This window comes from Telopea speciosissima, chromosome 5 (assembly GCF_018873765.1).
Source record: "Telopea speciosissima isolate NSW1024214 ecotype Mountain lineage chromosome 5, Tspe_v1, whole genome shotgun sequence".
NCBI classification, from domain to species: domain Eukaryota; kingdom Viridiplantae; phylum Streptophyta; class Magnoliopsida; order Proteales; family Proteaceae; genus Telopea; species Telopea speciosissima.
In genome coordinates this window covers 20091837-20114851 of record NC_057920.1, presented here as the reverse complement: position 1 = coordinate 20114851, position 23015 = coordinate 20091837, and the positions used below count along the sequence as shown (strand labels likewise).

Sequence of the window (23015 nt, the reverse complement as noted above, 5' to 3'; positions counted from 1 at the left end):
TCAAATACCCAATCTACTACTCCAACCCAATCTGCCCCTCAATCAGGTGGCAAAATACAGAAGGTGGGTGAGACCCATAGGCAGAGGAATCTTCCATATCTTTCAATTAAGGAACGGGCCAAGAGAGTTAGAACCACACCTGATGAGGCTCAAATGAAGGATAGTAATGAGGAAATTTCTGAAGAGAAGCATTTTTTACTGCAAAACCCCTCGGTGGCTGGGAGATATCAGCCCCTAGATATCTTATGAAGATATTGAGCTAGAATTGTCAAGGTCTTGGGAGAGCCTTGACTCAATACTCCTTGATCCATATCTCCCAAAAACTGAAGTCGGATATCATTTTTCTAATGGAAACTCGTTGCTCCAATGTCAAATTTGATCGTATTAGACGTCGTCTAAAAATGAACTTTGCCTATTCCATTGCTCAAATTAACACTGCAGGAGGTTTGTCTGTTCTTTGGCGAGCTGGAACTCAACTTCAAATCCTCTTGGCAGATTCCAGAATTATTGACTCACAGGTAAACTCACATTTTGCCTCTCCTTTCTACCTTACTATGGTTTATGGGGATCCCATTTGTGAAAAAAGGCAGGGGGTGTGGGATCGATTATCTGATTTGGGCTTACACCATGTGGATAATTGGTCATGTATTGGTGACTTTAACTCGATCCTAACGTGGAGTGAGAAGAAAGGTGGTACTTCTAAGGGTGCTCGAGACAGTCAAAACTTCATCGATATGATGAACTGCTGTAAGCTGTTGGATATTAAGACTCAGGGTCTTGCTTTTACCTGGACCAATAGAAGGAAAGGTGCCGCTCATGTGAAGTGTAAGCTTGATCGAATCCTTGCAAATGAGGCTTGGAGAAGAACCTTTGCAGAGGCAACAGCTTCGGTTTGTACTATCGTGGGTTCTGATCACTTGCCAGTGTTACTTGATACTGATGGTTCTAAATTCGAAGGAGCTCACCCCTTCAGATTTGAGGCCATGTGGTTCTCTCACAGTGACTGTAGAGAGGTAGCATCTAAAGCTTGGTCAATTAATGCATCTGGTTCTGCTACTGATATTCTGCTGCATAAACAACAAAATTGCAAATCAGTGTTTCATAAGTGGAATAGGATATCCTTTGGCAATGTTCACCACACGATTGCTAGACTGCTATGGGAACTCGAATTCCTGCAAGATTGTCCCCCTTCCATTCCAAACCAGACTCGAGAGAAGGAGATTCAAGCCCTTTTGGAAGAAGAATTCCAGCGGGAAGAAATCTTATGGAGACAAAAATCAAGGATTCAATGGACCATTGAAGGGGATCGCAATACAAAGTTTTTTCATGCTACTACTATTCAACGACGTCATCACAATAAGATCTTGAAGCTCAAGGTTGGATCTGGTTTATGGACTGCCTCTGAAAAGGAAGTGATCAAGGAAATTCAGGATCAATACAGTTCTATTTACTCTTCGGAAGGTGTGGATCAGGCAGCATTGCAGTTAGCTCTCAAAGCAATAACCCCCAAAGTGGATTCGGTAATGAATGAAACTCTATGCCAAGTCCCTAAGGATGATGAAATTCAAGCTGCTCTCATCTCCATGTCCCCTCTCAAATCTCCAGGGCCAGATGGACTTCCCCCGGCTTTTTATCAAAATTTTTGGCCTTTAGTTCAAATTGAGGTATGCAGCTTTGTCAAAGAGTTTTTTATTTCTGGCATTATGTCTCCTAGTTCAAATGTTACCTTTGTATGTCTCATCCCTAAGGTTGATCAACCTGAGAAGGTGGATCATTTTTGTCCAATTAGTCTCTGTAATGTCTCTAACAAGATTGTGAGTAAGCTTATGGCTTCACGCCTTAAAGTGTACTTAGATGGCCTCATATCTCCAGCTCAATCAGTCTTTGTCCCAAACCGTCAAATATCGGATAATATTCTTATTGCGCATGAAGCATATCATTACATTTCTCATAAGAAGAAGGGAAAGCGGAGATTCATGGCCTTAAAGTTGGATATGAAGAAGGCGTACGATCGCCTTGAATGGCAATTTATCGAAAGTATCCCTTTAGCTTTTGGCTTCAGCCCCAAATGGGTGATGATGGTAATGGCTAACCTCTCTTCGGTTTCATACAATATCTTGGTCAATGGGGTTCCACAATCGCCTATTCGTCCCTCCAGAGGAATCCGGCAAGGTGATCCTCTATCTCCAGCATTGTTTGTTCTGTGCTCTCAGGCCTTGAGTGCTATGCTTGAACAAGCTAAAGTAGCTAAGATCATTAAAGGCATTCGGATTCGCAACCGGTCTTCGCCCCTCACTCATTTGCTGTTTGCCCATGACAGTCTTTTATTCTCGGAGGTAAATGTGACCAATATTCATAATCTCAAGGCTTGCCTTGAGTTCTATTGTGCAGCTAGCAGACAAAGCATCAATTATGCTAAATCTTGCCTTACCTTCAGTACCAATACTCCTCAAAAGTTCAAAAGATGGTTTTCGTGTATCCTCAAAATCCCATATGGAGAAGGGCCAAAAAAGTATTTGGGGCTGCCGACTAACTTTGGTGTCTCTAAGCTTGCTTTGTTCCATGAGATTAATGAGAAAACTGGGAGGAAATTCCAAGGCTGGAAACAAAAGTTGTTGTCTAAGGCCGGCAAGGAGGTGATGATTAAATCCGGGGCCCTTTTGATGAACACATTCGCCGCATCTCACTTCAAACTCCCAGCGGCTCACCATGCCAAAATCAGGAAGGCAGCAACTCACTTTTATTGGGGAGATAAAGAGGACAAAAACCAGGTTTGTTGGGTTTCTTGGAAGCGTATGTGCAAATCTAAGGAAAGAGGTGGCCTTGGGTTTAGGGACCCCAACATTCAGAACAAAGCTTTGTTGGGAAAGCTGGCTTGGAAACTATGGAAGGATCCAACTTCCTCTTGGGCCATCTTTATGAAGCAGTTGTACTTTCCTCATGTTTCTTTCCTTGAGGCCCCTATTCGTTCTTCCTCTTCTTGGGCTTGGAAAGGGATTATCGAAGGCAGGAAAGTCCTTAAGGCAGGTCTCCTTTGGATTGTTGGCTTTGGCACTTCCATTAAGATTAGTGAGGATCAGTGGATTCCTTCTTCTTTGGACTTTAAAATCCGTCTCTCTGTGCCTCTTCCCCAGCAAATTAGTTTGGTTGCAGACTTGATTGATGAGCCAAATAGAGTTTGGAAGGCTGCTCTTATTCACCAGACTTTTCATGCTGATGATGCAAAGGCTATTCTTGCGATCCCATTAAGCATTCTTCCTCGGGATGATCTTCGTACTTGGGGAGCCAATCATAATGGGGTTTTTTCTGCAAAATCAGCTTATCATTTATTAACAAACCTTAAGGAGTATAAGGAATTACAGTCCCCTTCAAATCAGAGATCTTCTTCAGAGCACCTGTTTTCGTCTTTAGTTTGGAAGAAGATTTGGAGAACTTTCACATCACCCAAAGTTCGTTCTTTCCTTTGGCGATCTTGTGCTGGAGGGCTGGCTACTGGGGCCAAGCTTTCGCGGCGACAGATTCGGGTGGATCCTCTATGCCCTCGATGTGGAGAAGCAGTAGAAACTGTGGATCATATTTTGATGGATTGCGCCTTTGCTCGTGCCACATGGTTTGGATTGCGATTCAGTTTTCCCCCCCCCCTACCTTAAATCCTAAATTGCATTCTTTTATCCAAAGCTGGAGTGGCTGGACGGAGTTAGATAAAATACAAAGGCAGGGGGTTGAAGGTCTTGCTGCGTCTATTTGTTGGCAGTTGTGGAAGGCTCGTAATGACATTATTTTTAATGGTGCTGAGGTGTCCCCTATGGAGGTGAATAGAAGAGATGCTGTTCAGTTTTTAGAGTTTGAGCAGGCTCAGCAGAAATTCAAACTCAACCACATGCTTCCTCCTCAAATTATCAAGCTTGGTTCTGGGCTTCCTTGGAAGCCTCCTCTGCCGAATACCTATCTCCTTAATTCGGATGCAGCTCTGAAGGAGGGTAAAGGTGGTTTGGGTTATATCATTCGGGACTGTTCAGGAAATCCCATTAAAGGTATTTCAAAACCGCATCTGTTCTCTTTTGTGCTCCAAGGTGAAACCCTCGCGATAAGGGGTGGCTTATAACAATGCATCGTGGAATGTATCGACTGTGTTAGGGTGGAATCAGATAGTCTTGAAGCTATTAACTACATCAACAGTAATGCTCCCCCTCCCCTTGATATTCTCCCTATCATCTCCGACATCAAACTTCTTATGAGTTATATTACTTGTAATTTTTTTCATATTTCCAGGGAGATTAACAGCGTGGCTGACTCCTTGGCCCGGAAGGCAGTCACCTCAGTAGAAAGGACTGACTGGCCAATATCCAATCCTTGGATGTCCGATCTTTGTAAGACAGACTCCTGGCGCTTTTCCTGCGCTTTTAATTGAGCTTTTTTCTACCCAAAAAAAAAAAATGGTATAATTATGAGGATTATCGTCCTAAAAAAAAAAGTTACGATGTTATCATCTATGATCACAATATATTTCTCTGACAATACAATTATTTTATGAAGAAAGGGTAGTTTTGTCATTTTAACAGAATATAAATTTCCGACCCACTCCTGGTTACAGTACCCGGTTTCTCGATTGAGCGAGAATTTCATCTCATGATCCACCGATGCGTTTCTAAGGCAAGCTCTGTTCTGTAATTTCTGTTCCGAATTTGTCAAAATCTCTAAAAGAATCTCAATTCCGCCATTATCTCACTCTCTGCCGTCCTCGATCCGAGTCATCCGACCATTGAAATCTCGTTAATCAATCGATCCCACTAGTAAATCCCCATCTTTTTGCTCTTGTTAGTTGTCCCTCGACTTGTGAGATCTTCTAAACCCTCTCTTATCATTCTCTGCGTGGACAATTAACTCTAGGGTTTTCAGTTCTGTCTCTTTTCTGATTCTGTTTCGTTGGATTTGGAGCTGTATATTGAATTTTTTTGATGTATGGGAAGTGGCTTTTGGTTGACTTCGTGTTCTGATCTGCGAATTTTGGTGAATTTCGATCGGTCTGTGGCGGTTTAGAATGGCAGGGCAAAACGTGGATCTATTCGATTTATATTTCAGGAGAGCGGATTTGGATCAGGATGGGAGGATAAGTGGGAACGAAGCTGTTTCCTTCTTTCAAGGTGCAAATTTGCCGAAACATGTCCTTGCCCAGGTACTTATGCCCTGATTTCCCTCCTTTTAACTCTGTCCCTCTCTCTCTCTCTCTCTTGTCAGTGCTTCTGTCTATTAGATATGCGGTCCTCCAAAAGAGACTAATTCCTCTTAGTGCTGTTGGTTGTTGTTGTTTGAATTCAAATTTGGTGGAGAATGTATTTAGTCTCTTGGCAAATGTAGTTTGGATTATAAGAACCGATTTGGAATACGTGCATATTAGAAGATCAAAACTGAAACTGTGAAGTGGAAGATTTTACTGCCGCAAGTTCTTTCTTAGCTGATATTGAAATGATTTTTTTGGAACATGGTGACGTACTAATGGAAGTGTGTTATTCCTTGTTGTACCATTCTTGCTTTAACAAGGTAGTTGGGTGACAATCCTTGTGGGTTTTGGGGGGGGGGGGGTTGTTATCTTAGTTTGGGTTCCTTTTACAATATTTGTCTACATTCACTATTTAACTCTCCAATTTTCTGTTTCATATATATATATATATAGACCAAATGTTCTCTGTTCCAGGGGTGCAGGCTGTGCCCAGACACATGGGGGTGCGCTAAATTACCCCTGCTCCCTGAATGGCAGGCCCATGTGTCTGGGCGCAGGCTGCACTGCGGCACAGAGACCATCAGCCCATATATATATATATGTATGTATGTATTGGTGGCGTATATTTCCATTACCATTCCCAAAAATTTATATATTCTGGTTTTCCCTGTCAATTGGTGTTGCATGGAGTATTCTACAAGATTGTAACCAAAAAAATCGTTGCACCAGTTCTTCAATCAATCCTTGGGGATTTCATTGCACTCCTCTCCTAAAAAAAGGCACACTTTTTTGTTTGAATATATAGTTTTAGGTTTGAATTGATATAAAAGTAAATACTCAATTCTGTTTTCTACTGTTATTTTTTGATAAGCTACTATATGTTATCAAAGGTAGACGGCTCAATTCCTGAAAGTTTCATTGAACTGACTCTCTGTACCCACATTTAATTCTTGCATGCTGGTTGTCTAAGGTACTGTGGCAACCTAGGTTCTTTCAAGATCATAGTCTACACTGCCTTTCACTTTAAAACTTGCTAGTTGTCTTGTGGTGTTCCTACTCCTCAGTCCCCACCACCCTCTTTTTCTTTTCTCCCTCTCGTCCCCCTAAGGTCATTACCAAGTTTTGTTTAGTGACTTAACCCATACAAAACACATTCTATTGGTACATAAATTCATATGGCTAGAGAACATAGATTGGTGATGCATTCCTCTAGGTGTTGGAAAATCACATGCCATAATGATTAAAGAGTCCAGAATGCATAAGTTAAATAGAAAATGGCTTTTTTGAGCATTTGGCAGTCAGAAATAGAAAGCAGTGCTCCATGCAAGCATACTACTGAAATGGTGACTGACGATTGTTCTTTGTGGATTGGTGAGGAGACCCATAGAAAGTCTAAGATATTATGTCAAAAATAGGAAATGGGTTGTTATAGTTGTACCTTGTACGTGAGGTTTTCCTTCTTAGGTGTTTATTGATTCGTTCAATCGTTCTTTATTTCCCTTAGGGCTCATTTGAATAGCAGGATTTTGAAGGGTGGGATTTAGGGAATGGTAAAGTATAACTACTTTTACCGATGAACAGTTAATTCCAAGTATGTTTAGAGCACTGGGGTGGGAAAATGACGTGGAATTGTCGCACTGTCAGGTTTTCCAGTCAGGACATTTTCTCCACCCCATCCATTTCAAAGTCCCTTCAAATTTGCATGAATTTTTGCACTTTGCACTGGAAAATAATTGCAGCGTTCGTTTTTTCTTCGTCTTCTTCATCTCATCTTCGATATTTGGCAAATCTCTCGCTACCCCCAAGCACCAAACCGGATCATGTGGACAGAGGCAACTAAAATTTATGTGGAAGCCAGCTCAACTAAGAACCAACAGTACAGTAGGATTGATGTACTAATATTCTCAGGCCTTCATGTAACAATCAAACATCAATGCCAATGGCTGATTCAGTCTTTCAAATGGTCTTCAACTGATCAACAACTTCAGGGCAGAACTCTCTCACTAAAATTGATTGGAATAAAATATTAAAAATAAAAAGAAGAAGATAGAAGAAGGATAGTTTGGATTGAGCCTCTCACTCTCTCCCTTGGGTCTCTCACCCACGGCCTCTCACCATAACTGCATCTCACAGCTACCAAGCCAAAGCTTTCTCTTTTTTTTTTGTCCTAAACTCAAATCGTTGGCCACTGAAATCCAGCAGCTTTCCTTTATTTATAACCTTTAATCGATTACAGCTATTGAATCCTTCCTTCTGTGGAAAGGAATCCCTCACAAATTGAACTTTATCCTAAATAGAAACTACTTAAATGGTATCCCAATCCAAATCTAATTAACAAACTAAGAGTCCTAGAAAAGGAAACTAACAATTATATAAAACAACCAAACAAATAGAAACTAATATTTAGCTAATAAAATCCCTGCACGCAAGGAACAAAACTTCCCTAAAATATAGCACTGATACAAGCTATCAAATCTTCTATACTCTTCTCCACATATTGTCCATGGGCCCACTTGAATATTATGGAAATTAATCATCTTTAACTGCTGGCCGATAGATAATATCTTCCCCAAATAAGCTGGGTTGATGTGGGGGGAGGGGGGAGATGAACCTAGACAGGTTGCTGTGCTCTTCTTTTAATCACCATCGATCTACATCAGAAATGTCCCCCAAGCATGGTAGCTTTCATTGTTTCCGGACAGAGGTGACTGAAACGCCTCTGGTGTCCCATAGGCGACTGAAGCACCTCCGTCTTCTTCATCTCATCTCATCTTCGTTGTTTTTTTGGAGTCTCTAGCTCGTCGGATTCAAAGGCCTTCAACCATTCAACATAGGAGATTAGAAGATGAGAGAGAGAGAGAGAGAGAGAGAGAGAGAGAGAGAGAGAGAGAGAGAGGTCGTGGAATGGAAAAGTGAAATATTCTCTTCACTTTACCATTCTTGTTGGTTACCCCACCAATAGGTTGGACCCTCTCTGACAAGAATCCCACCCCACCCTCCCCTCTATCCAAACGGGCCCTTAGGGAATAGGATGCTAATCTAAGTAATTATTTGCTATATCATTGCCCCAGCAATCCTAGGGAAAGTGAAGAGTATTTGGGAGGAATTAAGTAGTGTTAGAGGAGTTGTTGGAAGGAGATTCCAGTGTAATTTTATTACCTCACCAATAAAATATAAAAATGGGTTGATCGAATAACATGATGAAATTCTGAAGAGTGCAAAGGTCTCCTATTGTTTGAGCTGCAAAGTGAGGTGCAGCAAAATGAAGTAAGGGACTGTTTCTAAAAGATATAAAAAAATACTGAGACACTAGATAATAAGATATAATACAAATAAATTACAAGTAAAGACATTATGAAATGTCTTGTCTAGATTGAGTTCCCGTGCTTCTGGCACCACCGTGCTGGCTGTTGCCTCACAGTGTCTAAAGCATGGGGGAGTTTTGAGGAGTGTTTGGGATGGTACAAGCTAAGGTTATCCCTATTCACAGCACCGAACAATTACTGGTTCATTGTCTAATTTGAACCTGTATTTTGCGATTTAGATGATTTGAAATAGATGGTTGCAAGAGGACTTGGCAGATCTGTTCAATCTGCTTTCTCTGTCTCGTCTCTAAAAAAAAAATGTAGAAGAAAAACAAAAGTTGATATGTGGTTGTTTTGGATCATTGCCAGGTTGTGCTAGGATAAGAATGTTGCATCTCTAGTTTCATTTTGCAATATGGCATCCTGTGGTTTTTGCATGCATCTTTTTCGATGGAGACCTTGGGAAGGATGAATCCTTTTTAGATCAATGAGAGTTTATATACAATCAGCTATTTTATTTGTCATAGAGATAGTTTTGGGCAGGTACAGTTTGGGATTGAGGGGGGGTATTCTTGTTTGTTGGATCAGGTACCCCGTACCCTTTCCCCTCCCAGCCCAGAATTGTAGATTGTGGGGCCAAACCATATAACATCTCATGTCCTAGTCAGTTTAGAGCCAGCATCTAGGCAGGGTCAGGAAAATTGCCTACACTATATTCTTATTCGCCTAGACCTGTAGCTGGAAACAGATGGATGCTAATGTCTTAAATGTCTTATGAGGAATCATGGCATGTTTTTGTTTCTTGAACTGTGCTCGCAGGTAGGAGAGCTCAAGCACATTACCAAACGCAGGTCTAGATATCTTGTTTTTTCGTACATTACCTACGCTATACTTTTATAATACCCTGTATGTTATTGTAACAATTTAAGAAAAGTAAAACCAGTGAACCGAGAGGAAGAGAAGAGATGAGAGAATGAGGAGAGAAAGGGGACTGTGTAGAGAGCATAAGTCGATACTAGCAGTGCCCCCCAAATCCTTTATTATATCTGAAAGAGTACATAGCAACAGACTCCTATTTGTAATAGGAATCAGAAATAGAAACTAGTTACAACTCAAACAGACTAACTTAGAGACAACTCCTGAACATACTAGGACTCGAAGAGACCAAGTCATGATAGAGGGAAAATTCCCACTATCGTGTTACGATAGATTGTCCACACGGTATAATAGTTAACAGTTATAAATTATTGCCCCTTTTACTAGTCAATGTTGGTGACACTATTGCAATGCATTTAAGATGTGATTTATGTCCTGTATGTTGTTGTAGGCATATTAAGTGATTATTTTCCTGAGGTGGTGTGATAGGAACTTGATATTTGTACCTTTCTCTAACCAATATTTCTGATAATTTAGATCCTTTATTTTTTTCTGAAACTGGGTCTAATAAATCTATTGCTTGCTTTATTCAATGTCATTATCTTTGCAGATATGGATGCACGCCGATCAGAACCGGACTGGTTACCTTGGCAGGGCTGAATTCTATAACGCTCTTAAATTAGTAACTGTAGCACAAAGTAAGCGAGAACTAACCCCAGATATTGTCAAGGCGGCATTATATGGTCCAGCAGCAGCTAAAATCCCTGCACCTCAGATAAATCTTCCAGCCACACCTTCATCACAGCCTAGCCCTATCACAGCTGCTCCAGCCCATCTTATGGGTGCACTTGCTCCTACTACATCTCAGAATCCTGGTTTTAGAGGGCCACAAGTATATCCAAATGCTAACATGAATCCACAGTTTCGCCCTTCGCAGGACAATCAGTTCATGAGGCCTCCTCAAGCCATGCCTGCTGGTGTTGCTTCGCTACCATCACAGGGCATTTCTGGTCAAGTGCTTCCTGGGGGAGGTTCTGTGGTAGGTCCACGCCCACCAAACTCAAGTATCTCAACTGATTGGCTTGGTGGAAGGACTGGTGGATCTTCAATGGGAGCAACCTCACAAATCCCGAATAGAGGCACTTCTCCCACTGCAGCTCAGGATGGATTTGGTCTGGGTTCTTTGGGCCTAACATCTTCAGTACCACCTAGACCACAGGCATCTTCTGGGATCACATCTTCAGTCACTTCCACGCCGCAAGATCCGGTCTTATCGTCACTCCAATCGACAGCTAAGGATTCTAAAGCATTAGTTGCTTCTGCAAATGGATTTGCTTCTGACTCAATTTTTGGAGTAGGTATGTTTACGGCAACCGCTTCTCAACCAAAACAAGCTGCTGCAACACCTTCATTTTCAGCAAACAGTGCAGCTGTCTCATCTGCCATGGTTCCAGTATCTTCTGGGCCCCAGTCTTCAGTTAAGCTGGATCCATTGGGTTCATTAAGCTCATTACCAAATCAATCTACGGGTGGTCAGCTTCAGCGAGTACAGTCACTGGTCAAACCAAATCTACAGGTTTCAGACCAGAATGCTACTGCATTTACTTCATCTGGCATTTCAGTTGGACCCGCGAATCCTGCCCCATCCCAGTCACAGCCTCCTTGGCCTAAGATGACTCTGTCTGATATTCAGAATTATACAAAAGTGTTTGTTGAGGTAGATACTGACAGGGACGGTAAAATCACTGGTGAACAAGCTCGCAACCTTTTCTTGAGTTGGAGATTGCCGAGAGGTAATCATTTGTTTAATTTTAGGTTTGGGTTTCTTTTTAATCCTTCGCAAGAATTGAAATCTGGTTGGTTACAGCTTGCCCTTTAACTTCTTTCTTGTGCAATATGTGCATGTAATTCATGACAGTAGTTTTGTGATGTCTCATATCTGCTTCAATGGAATTAGCCTTATAAGAGTACAGGGGGTACTGGTTAATGTGGTCCATCTTGGTACTGTACTTTTTCCTGTCCACCTGACATATAATACATATGCAGGTAGATAGATCAGTCAGTTAGTGGTCCAACCTTGGATGTTTCTGCAGAGCAGCCCAATGTCAGATTACCCAAGAGTCCACTAATAGGCTCATCTAGTTGGACTCATATCTGTGCTGTGGGCTCCATTATATATGCTTGTGTATAGTATGGATGGTAAATTAGGCAGGCATGAAAATTTCATGCTACAGTTTGTTTGTTCCTTGTTGGTATATCTTAGTTGGGATTTGAATGACATTATATTAAATGCACATGTCTTTTTTTTGATAGGTAGTATCAATTTATTGCAAAGAAACAAAACTATACACAAGCAAAGGGCAACCGAACTAGGTCACATGGACAGGACAAGTTACAGATTTCCACAGGAGTTTTCCGTCAGGACATGGACAGCACTGAAGATCATAGTAGAAGCTACCATCAAAACTTCTCTCCTATTCTCCCATATCGGATGCACCCTCCAACTCTGAACTAGGAAAAGGTTCCTACGAGATTTCCTTCCCTTAGGGATAACCGCCCTACCGCCCCTACATTTGCTGTCCATATCCGTTCGGATATCACTAATGATCCAATTAGTTGCCGGGTGCCTAGGAATACAACTCTTGAACCATACAGTAGTCGCCCAATCCACCTTACTACCTTAATAGAATGGGACCTCACATTTTCCTTGGCTGATCTGGTAGAGAAGGTGCATGTGGGGGATCCACTCCATATACTGCAATCTTCCCCTAAATCGTTACGGTGCCAAATACTGTCCAATTGCCACCATACCTGGCCAAGATCCGTCGAGGTGGATGGCTCATGATTCCATCTTCCATATTATCAAAATGGATTGCACAGAATCCATTCTAGTAGATCCCACATCGTAACAAATATTGTCTCCACATTTGTTCAGTAGAACCCTCCAGGATGCCACGGATCAAGCCATTAGCAATATAGAAGACCCATTCCCTCTAATGTAATGAACAAAAAGTTCGACTTAACCCCGATACTTAAGGACTTTCCTCCAAACCCAAGAGCTATTTTGAATCGGCTGCACCTTCCAAATAGAATTCATCTCCAAGTATCTATGTTGTACCCACTTCACCCATAACAAGTCTTTCTGGGATGCCATCCACCAAACTTGTTTAAGGATCCCAGCTATATTCATGTCTTTAATGAGGTTAACACCTAGTCCCCCTTCTCCTTTGGATTTACAAATGTCAGCCCTAGCAATGTAGTGGATTCTTCTCTCCATAGTTGGGCCGGACCACAAGAAGTTAGAAAACATGGATTCCAACTTCTTTATGACATGCCCAGGCAGACCAAACAATCCAGACCAATAAATGTAGCCTCCATGCAACACAGATATAATTAGTTGCAGGCGGCTAGCAAAGGACTAAAATCTAGATTTCCATACTGATGAGAATAATGACTTGTGTCTTTAGAGAGCACAATCATGTTCTATTTATAATAGAAGGAAAAGCAACAAATTACAAGTATACCCTTAGGGCGTCGTATCCTTACAAGTATACCTAAAATACCCTTAAACCTAAATTACAACACTCCCCCTCAAGTTGGTGCATAGATGTTACAAATGCCCAACTTGCACAAAATAGAATGGAAAAACTTACTACTAAGCCCTTTGGTAAAAACATCAACCAACTGATCACCGGACTGAACAAACAGGATGCATATAACTCCCTGATCAAGCTTCTCCTTGATGAAATGACGGCCTATCTCCACATGTTTTGTTCTGTCATGTTGAATTGGATTTTGGGCAATACTAATAACATACTTGTTATTACAGTACAATGTCATGGGAGAATTGGAACAAATACCAAGGTACCGCAAAAAGCCCTTAAGCCATAATAATTCACATATCCCATGTGCCATGACACGGAACTCTGCCTCTGCGCTTGAACAAACAACCACAGTTTGTTTCTTATTGCGTCAGGTCACAAAATTTCCTCCTATAAAGGAACAGTAGCTAGATGTGGATCTCTGATCATCCGGGGAACCTGCCCAGTCAACATCCGTGAAGGCTACGCATGTGATTGTGAGGAGAAATAAGAGCCCTTTTTCTTGGAGCTGGCTTTAGATACCTCAGAATACGATAAACTACATCCAAATGGGTAGAGTGTGGGTCATGCATATACTGACTAGCTAGGCTCACAACATGTGCAATGTTTGGTCGAGTATGAGATAGGTATATCAATTGTCCACTGGCTCTTATCTTTGTTCTTTAGATGTGTATTAGCCTCAATAGGAGTATCAACAGGGCGGCAACCAAGCATCCCAACTTCGGATAAAAGATCCAAGGTATACTTCTGTTGAGAGAGGAAGATTCCCTTAGAAGAACGGGCCACTTCAATTCTAAGAAAGTATCGCAATTGTCCAAAGTCCTTGATCTCAAACTCTTGTCCCAAATAAGATTTCAATTTTGCTATTTCAGCTGAGTCACTTCCGATAAGAACAATATCATCAACATAGACAATGAGAACTGTAATGTGATCCCCAGACCGCTTAATGAACAAGGTGTGGTCAGCATTATTGTGAGTATACCCGGCTGTGACCATAGACTTGCGGAAATGCCCAAACCAGGCTCTAGGGGATTGCTTTAAGCCATATAATGCACGCTTTAGTTTACACACCTTCTGATGTAGATCGAAGCATGAAGAAGACATACAGAATTAAACAAAAAGTTACTGTTCACGTGAACAATACCATGAGTTACTGTTCGCATGAACAATGATTTGGGGGTTGATATGGACAGCTGGTGTGAAGATTAGCTGCTGGATGTTAGTGAAATATTCTATTAGAAGTTGCTATTAACTTAGTTTCTATTTTTGTAATAGTTTCTTAGTTATTATTAAGTCTAGGTATCTAGTAGTTTTTAATCTTGTTTCTTTCTTTTTAGTAGTTACTATATTTACTAGTTTCTAATTTTGTTCCTTACATGTTGGCTGAACTATAAAACCTAGTTTCTAATTTCATTAGGTTTCTATTTTTAGAAGTTACTATTTCTTAAGTTTCTAATTTTGTAAGCTGACCTATTCCATTAAATAGGCAGCCCCTCTTGTAATAGAAACAGACTTGGAGAAAAGAATTTTCAGGCCTTGTTGCCATCGGTGATGGGAGAAATTCCATGTTTCAACAGTTGGGATAGCTGTGGGTGAGAGACCCAGGCTGAGAGAGCCATTACCCAACCCCCTCTTCTCTTTTATCTTCTTTTCTTTATCTTCTTCTCCTTTTATGTTCTCCATTCATATGTAATAGAAAAAAAGCAGCAATAACAAAAAAGAGTTTTAGTTATTTAATTTGTTCCTTAACGTGTTAATCCTGGCTGTAATCGATCTCCCACTGGTTTCCTTGGTTCGAGGTCGACGTTTGCATTACCTTCCCTTGAGTTTCATTGCTTGAGAATCCTTTGGGAACTTCCATATATATCTCCTCTTCAAGTTCTCCATGGAGGAAAGCATTTTTAACATCAAGTTGTTGTAGTTCCCAATCCAAGTTAACAACACATGAGAGGATAATTCAAACGGTGTTCCGTTTTGCAATAGGTGCAAATGTCTCCTGGTAGTCGATCCCATATGTTTGGGTAAACCCTTTTGCAACCAGTCTGACTTTATACCTATCCATTATTCCATTTGCTTTTTTTTTTTTTCACAGTGTAGACCCATTTGCAGCCCATTGGTCTTTTTCCTGGAGGGAAGGAAACTAGATCCCATGCATCATTCTTTCCAAGGGCCCTCATTTCCTCTATCATAGCCTCTTTCCATCTAGACTTTGCCATCGCATCCTGCCAAGATTGTGGAATAGAAACAGAAGACAAGGACGACACAAATGCACGATAGGAGGGAGAAAGGGAGTCGTAAGACACAACATGAGAAATAGGGTGTTGAGTACAACTCCTCTTCCCTTTTTGGACAACAATAGGCAAATTCAAGGTGTCATCATCACTATGAGAGGGAAGATTACCAAATTTTGATGAAGAAATGGGTGGTCCAGGATTTGAGGGAAGTGACTGCCTAGGACCATAGCCTTATGGAAACACCCAAACCAGGCTCTAGGGGACTACTTCAAGCCATATAATGCATGCTTCAGTTTACGCACCTTCCCTTGAGTTTCATTGTTTGAGAATCCTTGGGGAACTTCCATATATACCTCCTCTTCAAGTTCTACATGGAGGGAAGCATTTTTAACATCAAGTTTCTGTAGTTCCCAACCCAAGTTAACAACATATGAGCGGATAACTTGAACGGTGTTTAGTTTTGCAACAAGTGCAAATGTCTCTTGGTAGTCGATCTCAAATGTGTGGGTAAACCCTTTTGCAACCAATCTGGCTTTATACCTATCCACTGTTCCATCAACTTTCTATTTCACAGTGCAGACCCATTTGCAGTCCACTGGTCTTTTTCCTGGAGGGAGAGAAACTAGATCCCAAGTATCATTCTTTCCAAGTGCCCTCATTTCCTCTATCATAGCTTCTTTTCATCTCGAATTTGCCATCGCATCTTGCCAAGACTGTGGAATAGAAACAGAAGACAAGGAAGACAAATGCACGATAGGAGGGAAAAGGGAGTCGTAAGACACAACATGAGAAATAGGGTGTTGAGTACAATTCCTCTTCCCTTTTCGGACAACAATAGGCAAATTCAAGGTGTCATCATCACTAGGAGAGGGAAGATTACCAGATTTTGATTAAGTAATGGGCGGCCTTGGATCTGAGGGAAGCAACTGGCTAGGTGGAGCAGTGGTAATATTTGCTGAACTTTTGTGAGACCAAGAGTGAGTAAACACCTGTAATGGTTTAGCATTTGGAGCATTGTTAGTATTCAATTGCTCCTCATGCATGGAAGGGTATACATCATGCTCAGAGACAATGAGGGGTTGTTAAGAGGGATAACTAGATGCACGTCATAACTAGAATACTCCTCCTAAAGAGGTGCCGAGGAGGAATAATAGGCAGTAAACTCGTGAAACACAGAATCCAAGGTAACAAACATATGATGAGAGAGCAGATGGTAACACTAATAGCACTTCTGAGTGGCAGAATAGCCAATGAAAATGCACTGGAGCCCTCAAGGATTAAGTTTGCTTGCAAGATGATGATTTCGTGCAAAGCACACACAACCAAAGACCCAGGGCAGAAGAGGAAAGGAGGGTCGGTGCTGGAGGACATCCAAAGGAGATTTAGACCCAAGCACACGAGAAGGCATGTGGTTGATTAGGTAAGCAACAGTAAGGACGGCCTCACTCCAATAGTGTTTGGGAACATGCATCTCAAACATCAAAGCACAAACAACCTCCAAAAGGTGGCAGTTCTTTCGTTTCGTGGCACCATTTTGGGAAGGGGTATGTACACAACTAGTCTGATGAATGATGCCTGCAGCAGAATGATAAGACTGAAAAGAACCCTCAAAATATTCCCGACCATTATCACTGCGGAGGACCTTAACAACAACATTAAACCGTGTTTTAATCATGCTATGAAAAAGCTGAAAGCACAGAAACAGTTCACTTTTATGATGCATCAGATAAATCCAAGTAGTACGAGAATAGCAATCAATAAGAAGTCACAAACCAACGATAACCAGAAATGGAAGTACAACGGGAAGGACCCCATTTATCAGAGTAAATTAAAACAAATGGTTCGGTACTTGAATCCTCCGAAGGAGGGTAAACAGCATGAGTTTGCTTGGCAAAAACACAAGCATCACAGAAGAAGTCATTAGGATTACATTTTTATAAAAAGACTAGGAAAAACAATAGATAAATTTCTAAGTGGTGGGAGGCCTAAGTGCCGATGCCACCGATGTAACTCTGATAAAGTGGAAGCAGAAGCAGATGAATCCAATTGGTGAGCCTGTGGATGAAGAATTGAAGCTGTAGGGGTACTGTCCTCCAACAGATATAGGCCACCACTCAGTGTACCACATCCAATCGTTAGCCCCATCACCAAATCCTAAACACACAATGAGATGGGTAAAAGGTGACTTTACAGTTTAAGTCCCGAGTAATACTACTAATGGAAAGAAGATTAGTAGAAAAATTGGGCACATGAAGGACAAAGGACAATGGCATGGATGTAGAACAGGTAATGGATCTTGTTCCAGATACGAAGGACAGGGATCAATCAGCAACTCGAACATGTTCCTTACATAAACCTAGAATATACTGACTAGCAGAACCAGTCACATGATCTGTGGCACTGGAATCAATTATCCACGATGACCCAAAAGCAAAAGCACAATGACCAACAAAAGGGATACCTGAGTGCACAAAGCTGGAGGCAGAAGAGTTCGAACCAGAGGTGGCAAAGGCAACAAGAGACATAGGTATGGCTGATGAAGAGGCGGCGTCCATCCTAAACATCATGCGGCGAAGGAGGAACATCTCATCCTTAGAGAACTGGTCCTGTGAAAACTGGACCTCAATAGATGCAGGAGTCACCTCAGTGTGGTGAGCATGAGCCGAATTAGAACCTCCCCGTCTACGTGAAGTAGTGGAGGTCGGACGACCATGTAGCTTCCAATAATACTCCTTGGTGTGCCATTCCTTCCCACAATACTCACCTTTCAACGGATCACGGGTAGAATCATCATGATCAGAGGAAGGACGGCCAATAGGACGAAGAGAAGTATCCTTGGGCTGAGAACCTGAGCCAGTATAGAGAGCTGATCTCTCTTAAGAATTAGGCTGAAGCATAGCAGTCCTTAGTCTTTCCTCAAGCTGAACAAGGATGTAAGACTGCTCAAGTGTAGGAAAAGGGTCCCGACTGAGCACCTGAGGTCGAATGTGATCATACTCCACATTCAGGCCAGCCAGGAAATCATAAACGCGAATCATATCTTCACGTTTCTTGAAGTTAGCAGCGTCAGTAGAGCAGGTAGCCTGAAAGGTCTCATAGAAGTCAAGTTCCTGCCACATGCTGCGTTACTCAGAGCAGTAGTGGGAAAGAGACGTCTCTTTCTGAGTGGTGCCATGGATCCTCTTGTGCAACTCATAGACCTGGGTTGCATTTCCAACTTGGGAGTAAGTCTCCTTTGTGGCCTTCCAAATATTCTCAACAGTGTCCAGGAGAAGACAGCCATGAGCAATATTCGGTTGCATAGAATGGATGAGATGACATGATAAGGGAGTCATCTGAGAGCCACTTCTCCAATGGCAGACCTGCAGTCGTCGGCTTCGCAACATTACCCAAAAGATACCCTGTGAGGCCACGAGCAGCAAGAGAGAAAGCAAGAGCGAGACCACATCAAATAGTTGCTTCCATCCAACCTGATGCAGCTATCAGGGAATGTGGTAAACTCACCATGAGGGCTGTGACTTACTCCTTCAGTGGTGTGGATACAGTACTACTACAGTCAGACATGACTGCTGATCGAAAGGAAATCCCAAATGCTCGCTACAGCACGACAATATCGAAAAAACGGCTGAAGCTGAGGAGCATCTCAGGGAAAACACCAGCGGAAACTACTGGTTTAAGACATTGAAAGAAAATCAAGCAAAAAGGACCCTTGGTGGGAAAAAAAGGAACCACCAGGGGTTAGACCATGTAGAGGACCTTTGGAGAAGAGACGAAGGCTGTAGAAGGCGGTGAAAGAAAGGGAGTTGCAAGAGAAGGTCGCGAGAGAGAAGGTTGCGAGAGGGAGAGAGGCAGTGGTTAAGGGTGGTAAGAAGTGGGCGGTAGAGAGAAAAAGCGAGGCAGAAGAAAGAAAAAAAGAGGCGGTAGAGAGAGGTGGAAGAGAGAAAAAAGGGGTGGAAGACTGGTAGAGCGGCGGCTTTACTGGTAGCAACAACATCACTGTGGTAGCAGCAGTGTCATAAGCTTTTAGGTAAGCTTCTAGGGTGGGGATCCCAAGATTGATTCCCGCTTTGATACCATGATGAAATGGATTGGGGAGAATAATGACTTGTGTCTTTAGAGAGCACAATCATGTTCTATTTATAATAAAAGGAAAAAGGAACAAATTACAAGTATACCCTTAGGGTGACACATCCTTTAGTATACCTAAAATACCCTTAAACCCAAATTACAACACATACTTCCAAATGCACATGTGTCTTTGATGGCTTAATGATTTGATGAATGATTGGGGAGGCCAGAAGTATCTTCCTGATTTATTTTGGCAGGTCATGGGGCCCTAATCCATGATCATCAATGACATCAAATTTGATTTGCCAGTGTCATGCCATGGTGTGTCACAGACATGTATTTATCCTTGACATATTTTATGCATGACATCATATGCCATTAACCCCCTCCCCCAACGGATCTTTTTTTTCTCTTAAATTTCCAAGAGCCAACAGCTCTCATCTTCCCCCCCCCCCTGTTAACGTTTCTTTCCCCCATCCCCTTTAAATATTGGAATTTTTTTTTTGAAAGGAGCTTTTGAATTGTATTTTCTATGTATGAACTTCAAGTTCCTTTCAGAGTTGAGTGAATCCTCTTGTTGGGTTGAGTGAGTCCCTGCCTTTGGGTCGAGTGAATCCCCATCTATTGTGTGGCTTTATTCTCATTAGTAAATTATTTACCATTTGTTCTTCTATTCTACTGTCTTTACTGTTTGAATCAGTGCATCTTCTGTATGTGGTTTGAGGCTTTTTTGAAATTCCATTTTTCATGAGGCAGTTTGTTCCTTCTTCACATTATGTTAATTGTGCTATTCGTGTTGAAACTTGCCAGAGGTCTTAAAGCAAGTGTGGGAGTTATCAGATCAAGATAATGATAGCATGCTATCACTGAGAGAGTTTTGTACTGCTCTCTATTTGATGGAACGGTATAGAGAAGGCCGTCCACTTCCAGCTGTGCTTCCAAGCAGTGTCATGTATGACGAGACACTAATGCGCACCACCGGGCCTGCTGCTGCATATGGAGGACATGCATCATGGAGACCTACTTCTGGTATCTCTTTGCCATAGTGATGCACCCGTCTGACATTATTTGCCATATATTTCTCGATTTTTATCTTTTGCCATCTGTGATTAGGTTTGCCACAACAGCATGGAATGCCTGGTGCAAGGCCAGTATCATCTGCAGCTGGTGTGAGACCACCGTTACAGGTTCCTGTTTCTCCTCGAGCTGATGGAGTGATGCAGCCCAATCAACAGAAGTCAAGAGTGCCAGTGCTGGAGAAACACCTTGTAAATCAACTCAGTAAAGAGGAACAAGATTCATTAAACTCAAAGTTCCAGGAGGCAACAGAAGCAGATAAAAAGGTTCCCTTCTTCTTCTTTGTCTTCTTGTTCCATACTTCTGGTTAACATCGTTTATTTGAATCATAGCTTGCTATGATCTTGTATATTTACATCTTCCTATATAACATGTATGGCTGTAATAATGAGACTTGATGAAGTATCAACTAGTAATTATGGGCAGACAGAATTTATTAAGTATAAGCAAATGCATTAGTTCATTACACTGTCAGAAAATTCATAACCAACCCCATTTCTTACACATCCTTAGCCCAAAAACACCCATGTAAACTTCTTTCAGATGTTTTGGTGAATAAAAAACAGGTCAAATGGAGAAGTTCTTTATTCTGAGAAATAAGATGATTGTTGGTGAATTTGGAGCTTGTAGAGATAGTAAAACAGGGTTAGAAGAAGAGGAAAGAAGTCAATCCCTATCCCCCTTTTCTTCTTTATCTTTGTGGGGGGATTTTTTTATGATTTTTCCCTTTTGAAAAGTGTGCTACTCTTCTAAACTGCCGCCTTCTGTGTTCCATATTTTTAGGAAGCAAGCACAATATTTCCAGCCAGAATTTGGGCTGGGTGGGACCGGGCCAGGCTTAGGTTGAGGTTAAGAGACCTCACCCGAGTTGCACTCCCTAGTTTTGAGCATTGAAACCTCTGGATCTAGCAATCCATTCAGGATCAGAATGAAGCAATCCAATCCTGCTGTTGGATTATGTGATTCATTGGGATTGATTGCGGATTGGTAACAGTGGCTTTGGTACCTAAGTGCTCAGAACGCAGGGCGAGAGCGAGAGTAGGTAGTAGGTACAGGAGCAGAAGCGCGAGAGTATCGAAATCAATAAAACCTAGAGTTGAGAATGGCTTTAGAGCATGTCTGTGCGTGTTTGCATGTGCAAATTCATGGGCTTGAAGGTTCATTGAATTAAAATAATAAGATGGACAGATGGTGAACATTGAGAACATCCTCAATGTTTGATCCAGTAGAATTTTTAAGTTCAGAATTATCAGAATAGGTCAAATTTTCATTTTAATCCAAGCATAGTCTCAAATCAAGGCTCTTAGAATTCAAATTCAAGGATTGAGTGCACTCTCACCATGAGAGCGTGAATACGAAGATTGAGAGTGGGAGCACTACCTCTATGAGAAGGATTCCGTCACTAAGGTTGGTACTAAGGAAAGATTTGGTTTCAATAGTCTATACATACATGTCAGCATGTCAGTCTGTATCATATGGCTGTTTCTAATTCTTCTAGTTGCTCGGGTGCACTCCTTCTTGGCTACTTTGCTTGTTTCCTTCCCACCCTTATCCTCTCCCTGTCTCTTTTGGTAACCTTGCTTTTGGGTGTGCCATATTTGCCTTTTCTTATGAAAGCAATTGATGTTTTCATGTCTTTTATATTTCTTACATTTCTATATTCTAACCAATATACCAACTTTTGGCTGTGTACTAAATGTTTTTATTTATTATTACCCCTAATTACGTTTAATTTTCTTCTTAAAAATTTGGTTGATACAATCCAACAGTAAATCAATCTTCTTACATTCTTACCTTCCTGTTGCTCAAAGTAAAAAGCCAAAAGATACTAGAGCCCAACTTAAAGCCCGTGCTTTCGATCTTGCTCTTAAGTTATTTGTAATCATGGTTCAAAATTTCGGTTTTGACCTGGGTTTCAACCCAGGTTGAAACCGAAATATTTGGATTTCTGTCGAAATTCGACCAAAATCATGCAATTTTCGGCTGCAGAATCCGGTTTACTACTTTGGTGGTCAAATGGCCATATTTTGGCCCGAAACTTCAGAGAATCCCTAATTAAGCACCTCTTAACATATTTAAACCCTAGATTGTATAAAAACGCATCCAAAATGGTAGTTTGGCTTTGGACCCTAGGTTGCTAGTGTATGTTGTACCCTACTGTATACAACTACTACTCAGCTTTATCCCAACTAAATGGGGTTGTCTACATGGATCCTTGCCTCCAATCAGCTCTATTCGATGTCATGCTTGATACAAGTCCTAAGCTATGCATCTCTTTCCTTGCAACTTCTCCTAGGGATATTTTAGGTCTGCCCTTGGCTCTTTTAGTTTCTTCAATTTGAATCAAATCACTCCTCTGTATTGGAGCATCCAAAGGCCTCCGTGCCACCTCAAATGACTTTCTTGTAGCTTATCATGTATTGGAACTACTCCCAAATCAGCTCTAATATGATCATTCCTGATTTTATCCTTCCTAGTTTTGCCACATCCATCTCAAAATCTCCGCTACACTGAATCTATCTACACGATGCTTCTTAACTGCCCAACATTTAGTACCGTACATCATAGTCGGTCATAAGACTGTCCTATAAAATTTTCCTTTTTAAGTTTTAAAGGAATATGTTGATTCCAC

The 23015-nt window shown here is 41.5% G+C and overlaps 1 protein-coding gene across 3 annotated transcripts in view; it reads left to right on the top strand.

The window, feature by feature from the left end:
* The first annotated feature begins 4593 nt into the window (after positions 1-4593).
* LOC122661402 (actin cytoskeleton-regulatory complex protein PAN1-like) overlaps positions 4594-23015 on the top strand; it is a 41067-nt gene continuing 22645 nt past the window's right edge. For 2 of the 3 annotated variants that reach the window (XM_043856785.1, XM_043856783.1), the window contains exons 1-4: positions 4594-5176; positions 10013-11195; positions 20117-20335; positions 20420-20649. In XM_043856785.1, coding sequence (XP_043712720.1) covers positions 5042-5176; positions 10013-11195; positions 20117-20335; positions 20420-20649 — 1767 coding nt within the window. In that variant the 5' untranslated portion in view covers positions 4594-5041. The remainder of the gene's footprint in view (positions 5177-10012; positions 11196-20116; positions 20336-20419; positions 20650-23015) is intronic. The other variant, XM_043856784.1, reaches the window with a different exon arrangement.